Source organism: Acanthochromis polyacanthus, chromosome 21 (genome assembly GCF_021347895.1).
Source record: "Acanthochromis polyacanthus isolate Apoly-LR-REF ecotype Palm Island chromosome 21, KAUST_Apoly_ChrSc, whole genome shotgun sequence".
In the NCBI taxonomy this organism is placed as follows: Eukaryota; Metazoa; Chordata; class Actinopteri; family Pomacentridae; genus Acanthochromis; species Acanthochromis polyacanthus.
The window spans coordinates 10330493-10348764 of record NC_067133.1 but is presented as its reverse complement, the minus strand read 5'-3'; the positions used below and the strand labels follow the sequence as shown (position 1 = coordinate 10348764).

The window sequence follows — 18272 nt, the reverse complement described above, 5'->3', positions numbered from 1 at the left end:
TTTCTTTTTACAGAATTTCCAATCCAGTCTGTATGTATGTTTATAATACTGAACCACTGCAGCACAATTGTGTCTGTACATGCAGTTTTACACATTTAAAATGTTAAATGCATTTATTTTTCAGTCTTTATAAAGGCAAATGTGTTTTACTTTAGGCTGCAATCCAAACTGCATCTAAAAACAATACGTCTAGTGGATTTCCATATTTATGAATAGACTGAAGCCAGCCACGAATTCATTCTGCCGACAAATATCCGTGTATCTGAAGTCTGATAAAGTTTATTTGTCTGCAGCACTGGGCTCCATTGTTGTCCAAAAACTAATAAAACTACATCAATGAGCCATTGTGATGCGTCTATACACACAGAGACACGCTATCATTTTATTTAAGCCAATTCCACATTACCTGCCTTGCTAATATAAAAATGCTAATGCAAAGTTTTCTTCTCTTTGCTTCTTCAGTAATGAACTTTGGCTTGAGTCTATTTATCAGTCTAAATACACACGAAACACACTTAAAGCAGTATAGATATGAAACACAGACAGGGAAAGATTCAATGAATGTTCAGCAACATGATGTGATGAACAGAAAAGCCTCACCTTCAACCTAATATTCTCTTTACACTGCACTTTCATCTTGTTTATAATCGGAAAAATAAGATGTTAATTGCGAAACCCAAGTGCGTTTTCCTACCAAGGCTGGAGCGAGTACTGGAGCGCTCGATGATGGTGTGTTTGCTGGGGTTGTTGAGGACCGAGCGTTTGGCCAGAGAGATGTCTGCTGTCACCCGTGTGATGGATATCCTGAAGCACAGATCCATGAATTATTACTGGGTTAGCAAAAAATAAACAAAAAAATGCAACAGGGATGGTGCACACATCATGGCTGTCATTCTCACCTGCCCTCAAACTTGTGTTTCAGGAAGTCAAAGAGCGCTTTCTGCATCATGTCTGTCACCTGTGGAAGGCATCACGCGTAAGAAACACACTCTGGAAGTGAAATTAAAGCGTGTTTTGTTGATTTTTACCCTCACCTCGTAGCCTTTGAGTGAAGGTCCGACGAGGATGATGGGTCTCATGGAGGGAACCACATCATAGGGGGGGACGTGCTCCATCTGAGACAGCCGAAGGATAACCAGAATTACACAAAAAAGCTCTCGCAAATCTGCAGCCGCTCGCGCATAAATCAACATTAACACAAAAAGAGAGCCCTCCTCCCCCACCACCCTCTTCTCCAGCGAGCGGTCAGATTGATGGATGGTGAGTTTCAGACGCCGGAGTCCATTTGTTTTATTGACTGTCTATGAATGTTGGGAGGCAGGGATCAATGTCGCACCAAAAAAAAAGAAAAAAAAAAGCGCCGGCTTCTATTTCTTTCGTCTGCAGCCTCACATAATTAAAGAGTCCATAATTAAACCAGACGCCGGGCTGTGAGGAGGAAGCTCTCGTGACTGTGCTGCAGCTTTTAGCACAATCGTCACACTTCACACCTTCTCTCTTTTTGTTCTGCATCAGCACCGGATGGCAACTGTTAAATAATCAGTGCCAGTAATTGCAGATTTTGGAGTGAAAAACTGCAACTTCTTATAATCTGCAGAACTTCCTCGAAGCTAAATATATCCATTTATGCAAGAGTATTTTCACATTTTGTGCAAATATCTGTCACGACTTCTGAAACCATCTCAACACTCTGTCATGTTTTTACTCAGTGAGGGCTGATTTTTTTTCACTGCATTACAAAGTCCTGAACCATCAGCATGCAGAAATAACTCAACAACAGCTTATGAGCAGCTTAAATGTGATGAGTCATAAAAAAGAACAAATGAAAGTTGAATTTCTTTGATTGTTTATCTTGCAAGAATTGAAAAAACTTTGACTCAGCTTATACAACATTTTTCCAAGTGCCCACATGTGTTTGTAATAACTAGTGGCTCGACATACTAGAAATATTTCATTGTTACATTTTTTTTTCGCTTCCGTATTTGTCTGCTGTCTGCAATGGGTAAACTGCTTAGTAGTCTGAGATTTTTTGCCACATGACTGTTGGTCACTGCTAAATCACTAATTTCTTCATAAATTTGACAAAAAAAACACAGAATTTTTCGTTTTTTACAGAACTTGGTTCGGCAAACAGTTTATTTCTGGCATTTTTTTTTGCAAAATGAGTCATTTAAATAGTAATTTAAAGGAAATTCAGATTTTTAGATTAGATTTGTTCTTTTTTTGACAGAACAGTACGTAACAGACAAGTAGTTCAAGAGGCTCAGAAACATTTAAGGGAATATTAAGATTTTAAGCTTAGTTTTGTTGAATTTTTTCTTGACAGAAGGGTACGAAACAGATCAATAGCTCAAGATTCTCGTAAAAGTTGAAAATCTGAGGATTGTTCTGTTTTTACAGCTTCTCTCTCTGATAAATGAGGTAAGCTTGGTGGTAATTTTTAAAGATAACATGCCTATCAAACCTGCAGGTGGGTTTCTATCTGGATTTTTAAAATGTCTTTCTTTGTTGTGGATGTTTAGAACAAACTTAAACATTTCTGTATTTCCTCTAAAAGGTATAAAGTGAGTATAAAGAGTCCTTCACACACAGCGCTGCAGTCTGCGGCTTTCCTTTATCCATTTACACTAAAAATGGAGAAACCTATAACCGACATGGACACTTATCCCGAACGCCCACGCACTGAAACAATCCATACTGCAGCGCATGAACTTTTGGTGTATTTGTACATTATGAATCATGAAAGAGAGTGACTCATCCATAACGGAGCCACAAGCATCTGCCCTCTTTAGAAACTGTTTTTCACTGAGACTGGGGTGAAAACAGTCACACATCCTATATACTCCGACAACAATGAAATTGGATGGGTTTTTTTTTTTTTTGCCACTGAACATTTATATTCCGAGCACGCCCCCTCATCTGTTGGTGCTGTACAACCCTTCAGGCAGCAGATAGTGCTGGAGTGTCCTGCTCCTCTACATTACGTTACATAAAGCACAGCCACGGAAGATTATTTCACTTCATTTGTATTCGCAGAAGCTAAAAATATGTATTTTAAAAGCTTCCAAATGGCTCTTGTCTATAAAGGGGCAGAGCCAGAGGACTGAACATAACAATACTACTCATTCGCTTTGAATAACACCAGCTCAGTTTAGAGCAGAGTGTAACAGTGTCCATAAAACAGAGCTGGATAATTGTACAATATAATGGCTAGTGTCCCAGTCCAATCACATTTTTTTTTATTGTTTTAACAAAGGAAATACAACATTATTGTGCAAATAGAACAATTAAATACATTATGATGAAATAAATCAAAAATAACCCCATTCCACCCTTCCTTTTGGTACCTTTTCCAATCACATTTTAAACACAGTTTAGGTGATGTAGTTTACAGTTAAAATTAAAATGGAAAAAATGTAAACAGTTCTTGGTAAATATGTAAAAAACTGACTCACTGAAGCTGTGGTTAATTTTGTAACATGAAGTGTGAATTCACACTCAATGGAAGCTTCCTGAAATGAACCGAAAATACCTAAAATAAGAAAGCTGTAGAGACATTGCTGTGTTTCAGTGTACAGCATAAGTGAGTAACTACTGTGCAATATCATTTAAATGTCAGATGATTCAAAATGGTATCACCTCTCAGTAACTGCCTTGTTTTTAAGTTGACACGTCCAGTATTTACTCATGTGAACGACAAAAAAAACTGTGGAAAATACAGGCCACAAAGTGGAACTACAGCTGTGATCACCGACACACAAGTTACAAAATCTGTACTTATTGAAACTAAACTGACTCTACATATGATTTCCAACTGGTCTAACTGCATGAACATGGTTCTAAAATGAGATGAGAACATCAGAACCATCTCCGTTTAGGACCTATGAGCTGCATGTCTACACCATGGCTCCACATTTTAAAAGAACTGACAGAAAACCATCATTGTGAAATTTCACAAAGATGGAAAAGGATACACCAAGATCCACTAAAAATCAGTAGAAACAGCTGCAGCAGTAATCAGGAGTTATAGAAGGAGTCATAGTAGCACTAATCAGGAATGCAGTGGTCGTCCTAATATTATGCCACAGAGAGTGAAACTACCTTCACAATCTTTTTTAGTTTTGGACCTTCGAGCTGTGTCCATCTGCATGTCTTCATTATGGCTCCACATGTCAAAGAACTGACTGACATTTAAAAGATCTGATTGTGAGCTTCAACGTGATGGTGGGATGCAGGAAGATCAACTAAAAATCAGTAGAAACAGTTGCAGCAGTAATCAGGAGGTATAGAAGGAGTCATAGTAGCACTAATCATGGCTGCAGTGGTCGTCTTCCTACAGTGACGCCATGGATGGTGAACTACTTTCACTATCTAGCTCTGAAAAAAGAGGCGAGTAACGAGTAAGTGCTTTGGAGTTGGCACATGGGTTATCAAAGGAAATCTGAGTTTCTGTGAAAGCTCGGACCGACTACGCCGAAGAATAAAAACTATTTGCTTGGTCAACAACAAAACATTTCCTAGTGAAACGTTTTTTTTAAGAATATGAAAAGAAGCCTGATGAATATTTGGAGAACATTGTTTGGTCGGCATGTTGTTGTGAACCTGATCAGAACTGCCAAAGTGAATGCAAAGTCCTGACAGTGAAGCACGGAGGTGGAAGTGTGATGATATGAGGCTGCATGAGTGCTACAGATGTTAGGGAGACGACATTTATAGACTCCTCAGATGATTTCCAATCTACAGAAGATGCAGCATGAGAACCATCCAAAGCACAACAGAGTTTATACAGAAGTACAAAGTAAAAACTATGACCTGGTCTGGTTTTATACGCAGGTAAATACCTACTGTTCGAAGAAGGCGATGCAATTTTGAATAATTTAACATTAAAGTGATACTGCACATTAATTTCTGGTGTAGCTACTGCAACACAAATGTTGTCTGTGGCTCTTTCTTCTAATGTGTTTGATTAAAATTGTGCTGAAAAGCATGAAAACAGCCGATCGTGGGGCTTCTGTCACTCAGGTCAGCCGTCGTAAATGAAACTGAAAGCACGTCAGGACACATTACGCAGGGTTTGGGATGCTAACTGCACCTGCATCTGCACGGGAACAGCTGTGACACGAGCTCCGGGGGAAATGACAGTTTACAAAAGATCCTATTATTGCACCACAAGTCACGACAAGAAGGAAAACACCAGAAAACAGAGCAAAAAGATGAAATGTTAGAGGTTAGTGTTAAGAACAAACCACACTCACCGACTTCTGTTTCTGTTTAGCCGGGCCACCTACAGTTTCATTCCACACAAATGCGAAAGAAGAGACAAACAAACAAACAAAGCACAAAACATGAGAGCATATTTAGTTATCGACAGGTTAGGATCAGTGGAGGAAACTGGGGGAGGAGCTATTCATCTTTCCTCTCTGCCATGGCTTCATTTTAAAACACATTCAGCAGCAGCCATTTCACAGAGCACCGGTTAGTTCAACGCCTCCCCAAGCACAGGAAAAACACACATTTCTGAGCATAACCATCGAGACCGGAGCCTGAGGGGCCGAATGGTGTTAAGACTCAGCAGCAGTTAGTGAGAAAACCAGGAAGAGGAAGGGGAAAGATTACACCTGAGCACATTTTGGAGGGGTTTGGGGGTAAAATGCAGGATGGAGGGAAGCAAAGGTCGTCCTGGGGCCCTAATGTTACCTTCTTAAAGAAGGGCAGTCGGTGGGCGTTGGCCTGGGGGGATGTTACGCTGCCCGACATGCCCTTGGAGGAGCGAGGGTCACCCTGCGACTCAGGGGGCTCCTCGGCATCCAGGTCGAGGGGGTCAACGTCAAACGCCACCGTGGACATGTCCACGTGAGCTGATGGTGGAGGGGGAGGCGGTGTAGAGACAGAAAATAGAGGAAGGAGAAGAAGAAAGCAAGATGAGGTGAAGTGGAGCAAAGAAAACAGCAAAAAGGGAGAAGAATAAACACAAAGAAGAAGGTGAGATGCATGAGAGGAAACTGCAAGAGATGGCAGAGACTGAAAAAAGCGTGATTTAAACATGAAGTAACGCTGACAAGAGTTTGCAAAAAGAACACGTCAGATTATCAGGAAGAAAAGGCAGAAAGTGAATTTACAAGAAAGCAACGAAACTTGAAGTATAGATGTGAGAGGAAGGTAGGAGGAGGAAGAGAAGTTTGTTGAAGACGTAGGAGTTGGAGGGTGGACGGGGCTGGGTTTTTGTAGAGGTGCAGTTTGGGATTTTGAGCAATTAAGCTGACTTTCTGTAAGGGGTCTAACTAGTCTCGCACAGCATGTAAAATTGTAAAAACATCGTTGCAAACGAGCACTTTAGCTCCATCTGTACAAATGTGGTCTCGCAAATGCAGGTCTGTAATATGAACCTGCTAGATCCTCTAAACTGCTCAACACTCGGTCAGCTGTCACGTTGACTTTTGAGACTTTTGAGGCAGGAAAGTAGCTCAAACTTCACACCTTCACCCTCAAATCCTCTGATGGCAGTAAAAGAAGCACTCAGACTGTCTTCTTTAACCCTCCTGTTGTCCTCATTCAGGGCACCAAAAAATATTGTTTCCTTGCCTGTAAAAAATCTGAAAATTCTGCAAAAAAAATTCCCCAAATTTCTGAAAATTTGCAAATCCTTCAGGAAGAAAATTCCATAATTCCTTAAAAGTTTCCCTCAAAAGTTTTATTTTTAAAAAATCCCCCAAATTTAGCACGAAAATTCTTGTAAATATTCTTGTAAAAATCTTCCAAAAAATCCTAAAAATATCTAAAGTGATTACATATATATCAGTAAAACTTCAAATATTTTCTTTAAAAACATTCACATAAATATCAACCAAAATCCAGTGAATTTCGCTGGATTTCGGTTGTTTTTTTGGTGAATGTTCCTAAGAAACATGTTTAACATTTCTTTGTTCCACCAAAAAATGTTCAAAGATTTCCCAAAAATGTGTAAATATATATTTTTTCCACATTTACAAACTTTAAACCGGGTTAATTTTGACCCACAGGACGACACGAGGGTAAACCAAAAGTAACATGTATGAGGTTCCTCAACAATTGGGAAGAGGAGCAATTATGCCTTTATTTTTATTTTTAAGTTATTGGCATCAGCTTTGTCGAGCACAAATAAAGAAATCTTAATTCCGTTCCTTAGTTTACGTCCTGTCACATAAGTGTCATAAAGGAGGAACACAATTTGGGTCAGGATGCAAATTCTGGGTACCTTTTTACTTCACACCACAGTTTTCTGACCTATTTGTATAAACGCTGAGCTTGTTTGAGCTCTCTGATGATGCTAAAGATGAACCCTTTATGAAGTGAGTCAGTCCTGACATTTATTACCTGACGTTTAGTCTCTTCATGTGGTTCAGAAGTGCTAGAAAACTACATTTTAGCACAACAACTTCTCAATTTACCTTCACTGCTGCCTTCTTTACTCTTTCCAGCTGTGGGATCCGACAGTGCTCCAACATTTTAGTCCAATAAAACGTGTTGCTGTTCAAATTTAATCACTCAGTCGCTGCAAGAACCCAAAGTCTCCAAAGTCAACATGATGAGGAATGAGTGTTGAACTGGCAGGACTGTATGTGTGCAGAAATTCACCCTCGTGAGGACGGTTTTCCATTCAAAGATGCTGTTTTCTGCACTCGAATCATGCGCATACTGCTGTTTTTTTATGTGCACAGGTGGTGAAATTGAATTAAAAATGTGATTGATACGACTACAAAAAAGCAACTGGTTAGCTTAGCTTGTCACAAAGACTTAAAAAAAAGAAAGAAACAAGAACAAAAAGCGCAATAATTTCAATTTGTGTGCAAAAGCTAACCAGTTAGCTTCATAATTAAAAGACAAATATGTCATCTCTCATTAAACTCTTTGCTCAGAGCTGGAAAAACACACTAAAATGTCAAATTTCCACTTTGTCACATCTGCTGCTTAGTATTTCTGTGGTACAGGTGTGAATCGTTTTGTGCATCTGTCTGCTGATCCAGCAGCAGTTTTACGTCGTCCCGCTGATGCACAATCCAGACACACTTAATAAGTTTAATGAGTTCGGTCCGTCCTCGGCTCTATTTCCGTCTCGTCCTGTGTGCTAATGACGGACCTCTGAAGACCTCACTCACTTCACACGGCGGCCCACTCATTCATCATCACGCCTGACTAACCAGCCAATTAAAACCTCCGTCTAAATATCAGCTGCCCACACAAACGCACACACTGCGTCACCGCTCGATAGGGGGACCCTGTGACCTCACCTGTGCCAGGTGGGGTGGGTCGGCGGGTTCCCGTGGCAACGTCCAGACTAGAACTTCCTCCAGATTTACTGTAGAAAGGAAAGCAGAAACAAATTATTGCTTTGTGAAACACAAACAGCGCTGGGAAAACACCATAATCAAAATTATCTTTTTTTTCTCCACTGTAAATACCAGTTTAAAAGAATTTCATCTACATTTTATACCACAAATACACAATTGTTAGGCTTCTCTGTGCGAGAGGACACTAACCATCATGATTTACAGAAACTAAACTTACAACTAAATTTACAAGATGATATGGTGATGATGCTTTGGCGATAAAAAAGTGGTATGAAAAATTGCAAAAAAGCAGGAATTAGCTGTGAACTAAAGGCTGAACTTCATATAAGAAGTTAAGCCCAAAACCTGGCACGGTAAAAAAAAAAAAAAAAAAAGGCATATCAATGATTTATTAGAGCCACAAACTGAGAGAATCATCATATTTACACGTTTCTGACAGTCCTTGAACGTATCATGTATGATGACAATTCATTCTACATGTCTCATTTTTAAAAAAAACACCATAAATAAACCATTTGCTTTAACCAAATTCTGCCAAAAAATAAAAATTTTGCACAACACAATGCAACTGTAGAAGTATGAGTGATTCAGCTGCCATCAACAGTCTCATGACAAAAAAAATCAGGGACTTTTTGGCTGAACTGCAGGTTGTGTTTACACAGAGCAGAGAGAGGACAAGTATGAAAACAAAATAACAACAATAATGATTTATGGCATTCCAACTTTGTCCAACTGCACAAAAGACATTTCCGAGTTCTCTCTCCTTCCATCGTTTTTCTGTTTCTATAGGAGGTGCAGGACTTTATATTGCAGTGAAAAATGAATCCACAGTGGGTACAAATGTGACAGGAGCAAATAAAATGGCCAGAGAATGCTTGGAGTTCAGATGGTTCAAATTCTTTTATCTACATTCTACACCACAAACAAACAGACTTCCATCTGTAAGGGGACACTGATAATCATAACTTACAGTAAACAAGGTGATATGTGATCTACTGGTGATAAAGAGGTGAGAAAAAAAAAGGGAAAAAGCGTGAATTAGCTGCTAATTTAGCACAGAAGTTTATATAAGTAGCTGAGAAAATAAGTTTTAAAAAAACCACCAGAAATCCTCTGCGCTCCAAGCACGTTCTCTGGAATTTTATTACAGGTATACAACCATAAATCCTACAAAAAAACCCAACAACAACTGGTGAATTTTAATATCTATTTTTACAAATGAAAAAAAATATCAACATTTTTTCAAGTGTTCACAGGTGTTACCAGTACTGGGAGAATTTGGTGACATATTATAGATATTTTCAGATTTACATTTAATTATTAATTAATTTCATGTAATTGTAATGTAATTTATATCAATTACAAATTAAACATACATTCATTTGTTTCTAAACTTGGTCCTGCAGTTCAGTCAAGAAGCCTTTGAATTTCTGTCATAAGCCTGTTAATTACAGTCATTAAATATATCCCGGTTGCACCAATTAGTGCAGATTTTTTTGTTTTTACTGAATCAGGCTAAAGCAAACACTCTATTTTTGGCAATATTTCAAAATGCGACACATAGAATAAAGTGATTTTGATTAAACATAATGATTTGCCACAACTGTGTGGTTCGAAAGCTGGAAAATAATTGATAATTCTTTCTGTTTTTACATCTTCTGGTTCTCAAAAATGGTGTAATTTTGGCTGTTTTTTAAAGATAAAATGCCCTTCAAATCCAGAAGGTTTTGTTGCTCAGAGGGCTAAAATTCAACCACCTTGATTGCGGCAGTATTCCGTTTTTTGAATAGTATTTTGAATATTTCAGATAAACACACACGCTCCTGGGTTGCATGTGTAACTTCAGATACTACACACTCATGTTTATATACTGTATCTGCACAGAGGAATGGAGTGACTCACCGCAGTGCTTTTGTCTATTTTGAGTTGTTTTACATCGCCTGGTGTTTGAGTGCTGACTCATGTTTGACCCGTTTTAAAAAGTTGTAGCTGTTGTTTGCGGTAGATCGTGCTGCAGATGCATCATCCTCATCATCATCCTCATTACCTGGAGCTCAGTCGGTTCTGTCTCATCCTCTGCTCCTGCAGCAGGCGGGTGTTCTCCAGTTTGACCGGGCTGGGAATGAAGCCCACCTCGCAGCCCTCCTTCACCAGGCGCCCGATCCACCAGTCGTTGTTGTACTTCTGCAGAACAAACATCCAGGCGTCAGAAAGCAAACAGCATCTCCTGCATCGTTTACTGTCGTCACGTTGGTTTATTGCTGCCTTCAAACCGAATTCATGAGCTCGTCACGAACACAAGAAGTCGCGTGCATGAAGTGTTCGGTGCTCAAGTGGGAACGCATTTAAAAACGCTGCTAGGCAACTGCAAAATGCGTCTAGATGCATCAGGAAGCAATACAACATAACGGAATGCAGGAACACAATGGAAATATGAAGCTGTTAGGGAAAATCAACATTTTCCTCGGACAGAAAATGAGAATTTCTACTAAAATTACAATACAGTAACCTACCACCCAATGAAAAATAAACTTCCAAGGCCTCCGTTGTCTCCAAAAATGTGATTTAATACGTCAAGAATTGAGAGAATTCAGAAAAAGTTCCCTTTACAAAATCATAAACATCACAAGATGGACTGTTCTCATTAACACAGAAGAAAACGACTGCATTTGAACGCACCATATTTGAAATTTTACAGCATAAATCATCAACTAAGTACTAGCGCATCTGAAAAAGTTACAACATTCTGAAAAAATTTTATGTTTTCTGTGAATTATTTCAGAATATGAAAAAAAACATATATTCTGGACTCAGTGAACATGAATAAAGGGAAATAGTTCAGGCGATTATAGTTCATGAAAATCCAGGAAGACGGAAATAATAATTTTTTTTTTAAATTTTCAAAATTAAATATCTGTGAATATATATTTTAGACATAATAAACATTGTCATTTGACTTCAAGTTGCAAGATTGTAGATCATATCAAGCATAATAGAGGCCTTTTCATGGAATATACGTAATCTCATATATTTGACAGATCTTTACAAGTTAAAACTTTGGAATTAATAGATTAACCTTAGAAAAATGTCTACAGATCTTTGTGTATTTAATATATCTTTGTTTTTAATGATTTATGACATTATTACTCTGTCATACTGCAAAGAAAACACTTCTGAGCTCCCTTTCCTTCTAGCCATCGTTGTTCTGCTTCCATAGAGCTGCAGGTTTTTACATTACAGTGAAAAATGAGCCCACATTGAGGAAAATCATCACTCAGAAACTGCTTTGAGGTTTTAGTGGGTTAAACAAATCGTACTTTTTCTCCTTTTCTGAAATTTGGATCACCTAATTCTCTCTGCACTGCAGCTTTTGTTGCTTCAAACTCCCACTCGTGGCCTGGCGAGGCTTTCGGCAGAAGGATGCAGTGCAGTGAGTTGCAGCAAAGCGCGATCCCTCACCGGCTTCCCACCCACCATCGCTGCCAGTTGTTTGACGGAGCCAAGCCTGAGGCTCTTGGCATCCTCTTCCCTCGGCTACTCCGAGGGAAATTAATGTACTGATATTCGAGCTGTGCTTTTGCGAGGACAAGAGGTTAATAGAGAATCTGTGGAGTTCAAACCTCTTTAATGTGCAAGAAGTCTTTGGCTTCGAAGGAGATGGCCATGCCCTGCACGGGGACATCGTCGCTGGGGCCGGGGTTGTAGCCGACGTTGGTGCGAACAGCAAACGCCACCGGTTTGGTCTGGAAAGAAAAATAAACAGACGTTATGATGCATAGAGGAACCAGCTCAGAGCCCGCAGAGGAGATTCACCAGCGTCAGAACATTCAGTGCTACAGATTACGCAATGCTGACGACCGTTCTGCATCAGAGGAGGATGTTGACCTCTGACCTTTGCTTTCTCGAGTGTGGCGAGAGCCTGTCGGTCGGCCTCCTTCCTCAGAGCCTCGGGATCCTCCTCCAGGGACACGTCCGAGTCCGACGGCCGACTGGTGTAGGAGTCTGCAGAGCCCTGAAATCAGATTATATAAAGGTGAGCAGGGAGGGAAAATCAAAAGGAAACTGTACTATAAGAAAAAAAGTAAAAAAAAAACAGGAAAATACTGGCAGCTGAGGGGACAAAAAAACACAGCAAAATACTGAAAATCTCATAACAAACCAGCAACTTTCCATGATCATCACACAGTTCTCAGCCTTATTTTTAGAATAATGTGTATTTTTTGGCTCTTTACTGTTTAATTGAAGGATATGTACAAGTGCAAAAACAGTAAAATTATCCATAAATATGGTTGAACACTGTCATAATACACATATGCAGGCTTTAAGGCCCGGTCACACCGCCCGAACTTTGCTGGAGCGTTCCTTAAACGGTAGGGAGGCCGAATTTCGACAACGCTCGTCACCGCGCACAAAATGGGAAAAAAAACAAAAAACGGGCGTTGGATTAGCGGGGCACCGCTGAAGCCGGCGTTGCTTTAGCGTTGGTTTAGCGGTAGCGAGCGGTAGGGAGCGTTGGTTTAGCGGTGCACCGCTGAAGCCGGTGTTGCTTTAGCGTTGGTTTAGTGGTAGCGAGCGTTGGTTTAGCGGTGCACCGCTGAAGCCGGTGTTGCTTTAGCGTTGGTTTAGCGGTAGCGAGCGTTGGCTTAGCGGTGCACCGCTGAAGCCGGCGTTGCTTTAGCATTGGTGTAGCGGTAGCGAGCGTTGGTTTAGCGGTAGCGAGCGTTGGTTTAGCGGTAGCGAGCGTTGGTTTAGCGGTAGCGAGCGTTGGTTTAGCGGCGTTCTGCGCATGCGGGCGTTGGCTCGGCGGGGGTATAACGTTGGTTTAGCGGCATACCGCTTGTGACTACGGAGCTGAACGGATCGTTTTGATACAAGTTCTGATAGATTTTTGATAGAAGTGCTGGAAGGCTTGTGGATCCTCATTCCTCAGCTCCACCATCAGCTTGTCATACAGTCCATGTTCAGGCCTTCTCAGTATCCACTGTCTGACCCACACAACTCTGTCTCTCCTTCTCTCTCTTCTTCTGTCAACAGCTTGTTGCAATCTGAGGAGGTTCTGATTCTGCTGCTGGACTAGTGCACCAGTCATAGCAAGTCTCTCAGCATCCATGGTGATACAGTTTTACTGTAACTTTGAGCAAATTCGATTTAGATGAGGTCTGAACTCAATGGCAGCTCGATTCCAAATGAGCTCCTGGTCCATTTCTCCCCGTATTTATAGCCAAATTCCGGTCCTGCTCCGACACCTCTATACCAACGCCAAACTAAAGTTCATCGCCGCCATGGATCGCTGCTTCAACGCCCGACACCGTTCCAGCAACCCCATGTCCGCTCGTCAAACGCTTACAACCGCTCCACAGAAGTTTGTGCAACGTTTAATCGCCGCCCGGGCAACGCTGGCGAAGCAACGGTGGTCCAGCGTTCAAGATTTCTGCGTTGTCCTAGCGGACCCAAGCGTCCACGAACTTGCGTCTAGCGGTGCCAAACTTTGACTGGGCGTTGGTGGAGCGGGGGTGAACTCTGCCGGGGCGGAAAATTGCCCCCTCCTCACCGCTCGCAATATTTTGTGCAGCTCAAAACTTTCGAAGCGGTAGGAGGGCCCCTCCAGAAACATCAGCGGTGGCCGAGCGTATACGGCGTTGCTTTAACGGGGGCCAACTTCTGTTAAACGGTGGTGAACGGTTACGAGCGGTGATGAATTTTTTTCACCGCTCCAGGAACGCTCCAGCAAAATTCAGGCGGTGTGACCGGGCCCTTAGAATGTAGAAAAGTGGGTTTTAATATACAAAAAAATGTGTAAAAAAAGTCAACACTGCTCTAAAACTACTATTTTTCTTTCAAATTGCAGGAATTATACTGTTAATAACAGACTATATCAAGTGTAGTATGAGTTTTTGTCACAGGATTTATCACATGATGTAACTTAGATAAAAATATTAATCCTAAATAAAGCATGTTCACTTGTAAAATTAACAGATATACCTTTAAATAAATGAAAACTGCTGTTATTAAACAAATTCTTATGATTATAATTAGAATAATGAATTGAGAATTTAGATATTACGTCGGGTGTGAGTTATCACATACAATTTAATGTAAAAATCTTAATATTTAGGTAGATCTATAAAAAATGTAAGGATTTAGTTTGGAAAAAATGTCTAAAAATGATGCTTAAGCTACAACGTTACTTTTCATGCTGTTTCACTTTAGACTATATTTTGTATATTTCAAAAATACAGAAAGTATCTGTAAATATATATTTAGTACATTCACATTCGTACAAGTACGACAGAGGATTTCACATGATATATATCCAATAATTTTATATATTTGACAGATATTTAATGTTAAAATTGTATGTCCACTTAGGAAATGAGTGGATTTACCTTTAAAAAATGTCTACAAATCTTTGCATATTATTATAATCTTCATTTTTTTGTTGCTAAAAAAAGGAAAATTAATGGATAAATATTTTTTAAATGCCTTTAAAACCTTGTATGTTTTCGATATTTAATTTGTCTTAATTTTTTGTGTCATTTTACATTAAATAATATTATGGATATTTAAAAAAATACATAAAATATCTTCAATTATACAATTTTCCTGTAAAAAAAATGTTGAAATGCTGTTTTAAAATTAGTAATTTGGCTTCAAATTGCAAGATTGTAGCTCATATAAATTATAATACAGGATTTTAAATATTTTTTTGACAGATCTTTAATGTTGAAAGTATGCCCACTTAGGAAATCAATGGATTTAAAAATGTCTACAAACCTTGTTCACCTTATACATTTAAAGCATCTACATTATATATTGTTAAAAAATGAAAATTTATTTTAAGTATCCTAATTTTTAGTGTCATTTTACATTAAGCAGGCCTATGAAAATGAAAAAAAAATGAAATATCTTCAATTATACAACTTTTAAGTTAAAAAAAAATGGTACAAAAATGTTGTAAAACTCGTGGTGTGGCTTCAGATGGGAAGAATCTATACCATACCCACTGTGATAGGAGTTTTAACTAACTTTTAGACATTAAACATCTACATTTGTCGATCTTTGTGTATTTGCACATGTAAAATTATAGATTTCAGGGGATAAAAACAGCAGAATGTCACATTAAATAAGTTGTAAAAACTCCATAGTTTAAATATGTGTGACATTTTGCTGTTTGTTCATCTTTCAGGTTTGCATTTTTCCTCAGATCCTGCGACTGAAAACTAAAAGGTCTCTGCCTGCCTTTGCAGTATTTTTGAAATCTTAATGTCACGACGGCCTCGAGAAGCGAAACCCACGTAAACATTGAAGTGACCCTGACCTTCGAGCCGCCTGAAAGCTGACTCTGTGTAATTTGAGGTGGAAAGGATGCATAACAAGCGGGCCGACATTTCCACCGCGGCCGAGGTGCTAAATCTTTTTTTCCACAATAGATTCGGTGTGTGGGTGTGTCAAGTGTGGACAGAGAGACAGAAAAAAATGGCCCAAGGACTGTTTATAATATCAGCGAGGATATAAATTTCTCATGAAGTGGCTAAAGTTTCCAACACATCCAGCACTCATGAACTGTAACTTGACTCTTCCCCTGCTGACCCTCATCCAGACTCCACAGCACAATAAAACCAGCAGCAGCAGCAGCGAGGGAGGCGAGTGTTTGAGTGTTCAATTTATATAACAATCCCACTTGTTCTCTTGTTGCTGGTTTCTTTTCTTTTTCTTTTTTTTTTGGAGCTGACAGGCTGCCTGGCGCTTTGTAGGAGGTACTGACAAGAATGCGGACAGCTGAATGTGCCAGGCAGCAGAAGTGAGTCACTAGGTGTGGGCTTCTAAAATAGAGGTGAGAATGCACAAAGATGACATCGACCATATGTAATGATGATGAAAAACTCCCCGCACACGTGTAGTCAGACAACACACTACAACAAATATCTCAGCGCTGTGGCCGCAAACTGTTTGGAATTTAATTCAGTACCGGAGCCAAAATGGCGCAAGAGCTTCTGTGCTTCTACTGAATAGATTCTGATGCCTAAACCAAAGGGATATGAGTAATAATTGCTATTTTTATTGTTTTTTTTAAAGTACACCAACAATCAATGCATCACCGAGAACTCTCTGAACTCCAAAACCTGCCAAAAAAGAAAAAAAATCACTAAAATTACAACATTTATCAGAGAAACAAACTGTGAAAACAGAAAAAATCATCAGATTTTCAATTTTCTGACAGTCTTTGAACTACTCATGTGTGATCTGCAATTAAATCTGGAAAAATAACCAAATCTAAAGTTAAAATTGTGATATTTCTTCAAATGTTTGCTTTAACCTGATTCGGGAAAAAAATAAATAGAAATTTCTGCACTCTTCAGTTAAACTATGAAATCATCAGTAATTCAGCTACAAACAACAGTCTTCGTTTGGAGGAGATGAGTAATAACACTATTTTTATTATTTTTTTCAAGTACATCAACATGTTCAATGCATCACTGAGAACCCTGTGACCCGCAGCACCTGTCAGCAAGTTGTTTTATTAAATAAACTGCTGAACTTGGAGCATTTACAGAGCTACAAACTGTAAAAACAAAAAAAACATCAGATTTTCAACTTTCTGACAGTCCTTGAACTACTCATCTGCGATATGCCCTTACATCTGATAAAAAAAGAGAAAAAGCTACACTGAAAATCGTGATATTTTATCAAAGTCACTACATGTCTAAATGTTTTATTTGTGAACCAAAATACAACATTTGCTCTAAACTTCTACACTCCTCAGTTAAACTATGAAACTGTTACTAACAGTCTTCACTTGGAGCAATATACACATGTTTAGAACAGTAATTTTTTTTAAATACACCAACATGTTCAATGCATCACATCACCTGTGAACACCTGCCAGCAGGTTGTCTTTACAAAAAAAACCACTAAAATTAGTCAATTTATCAGAGAAACAAACTGTAAAAACAGAAAAAATTAATCAGATTTTCACCTTTCTGACAGTCCTTAAACTATTCACCTGTGATAACTCCTTCTGTCAGAATAAATAACTATATCAATGGCTAAAATTGTGATATTTTGCTAAAATCACTCATTTCATGTCTCCATTAGAAATTTGTCACAAACAAACCATCGGTTATAACTTGATCCTGTAAAAAACAAAAAAAATCTACACTGTAGACTAAAACTGTGTTATTAATTCACATCAAACTACAAAAAACATATCACCAAAATTACAGCAATTATTTGAACCAGAACCTGGAAAAAATATTTTTAAACTTCTGACAGTCCTAAAATATTTCATGTGTGATGAAAAAATGTATTCCCTGTCTCATTTTTTAAAAAGACAAAAATAAACAATTTGCTCTAAACAATTCTGTCCAAAACTAAAAAAAAATCTGAATCTCTTGGCATGACTTAGAACCCATTAGTAACTAAGCTGCATCAAACAGTCACGTGACAAAAATTCCGAATATTTTCAGCTGAACTGCAGGCAGTGTTTACACAGAGCAGAGTGGAGACAAGGACAGAAACAAGTTTAGAAAGTGAAAAGTCAAACCTCTATAGTATGTAGAGTCTGCATTTATATTTCCAGTGTTGTAAAATGTTATAAATGTTGATTCCAAGTGTTTCCCATTTTTGTAAAAATTAACCTTTACAAAAATTCACTTCTTTACCAGTCATTTATGCCATTCTAACCACACAGAAGACATTTTCAGAGTCCTCTCTACTTCTTCATGTTTGTACCGTTTCCAAAGAGCTGCAGGATTTTACACTGCAGTGAAAAATGAGCCCACAGTGAGTAAAAATGTCACAGGGGCAATAAACGCTCAAACTGCTCAGGGTTTGGAGGGTTAAATAACAAACTACAATAATAAAATGGCATCTAGTGTTAGAGAAGTCTTCTGATTTAGACCACTCTTGGCCTTTAGGCTTCATACAATCGGTCTTTAAAGAAAA

The 18272-nt window shown here is 38.9% G+C and overlaps 1 protein-coding gene across 3 annotated transcripts in view; it reads right to left on the bottom strand.

Annotated features, from left to right (window-relative positions):
- cacnb1 (calcium channel, voltage-dependent, beta 1 subunit) overlaps positions 1-18272 on the bottom strand; it is a 56524-nt gene that overhangs the window by 8929 nt on the left and 29323 nt on the right. For 2 of the 3 annotated variants that reach the window (XM_022203564.2, XM_051941021.1), the window contains 8 exons: positions 12220-12339; positions 11948-12070; positions 10375-10511; positions 8268-8335; positions 5256-5284; positions 1035-1115; positions 900-958; positions 695-804 (listed from right to left, as the gene is read on the bottom strand). In XM_022203564.2, the coding sequence (XP_022059256.1) occupies positions 695-804; positions 900-958; positions 1035-1115; positions 5256-5284; positions 8268-8335; positions 10375-10511; positions 11948-12070; positions 12220-12339 (727 nt within the window). Of the gene's footprint in view, positions 1-694; positions 805-899; positions 959-1034; positions 1116-5255; positions 5285-5697; positions 5859-8267; positions 8336-10374; positions 10512-11947; positions 12071-12219; positions 12340-18272 lie in introns of all 3 variants that reach the window. The other variant, XM_022203565.2, reaches the window with a different exon arrangement.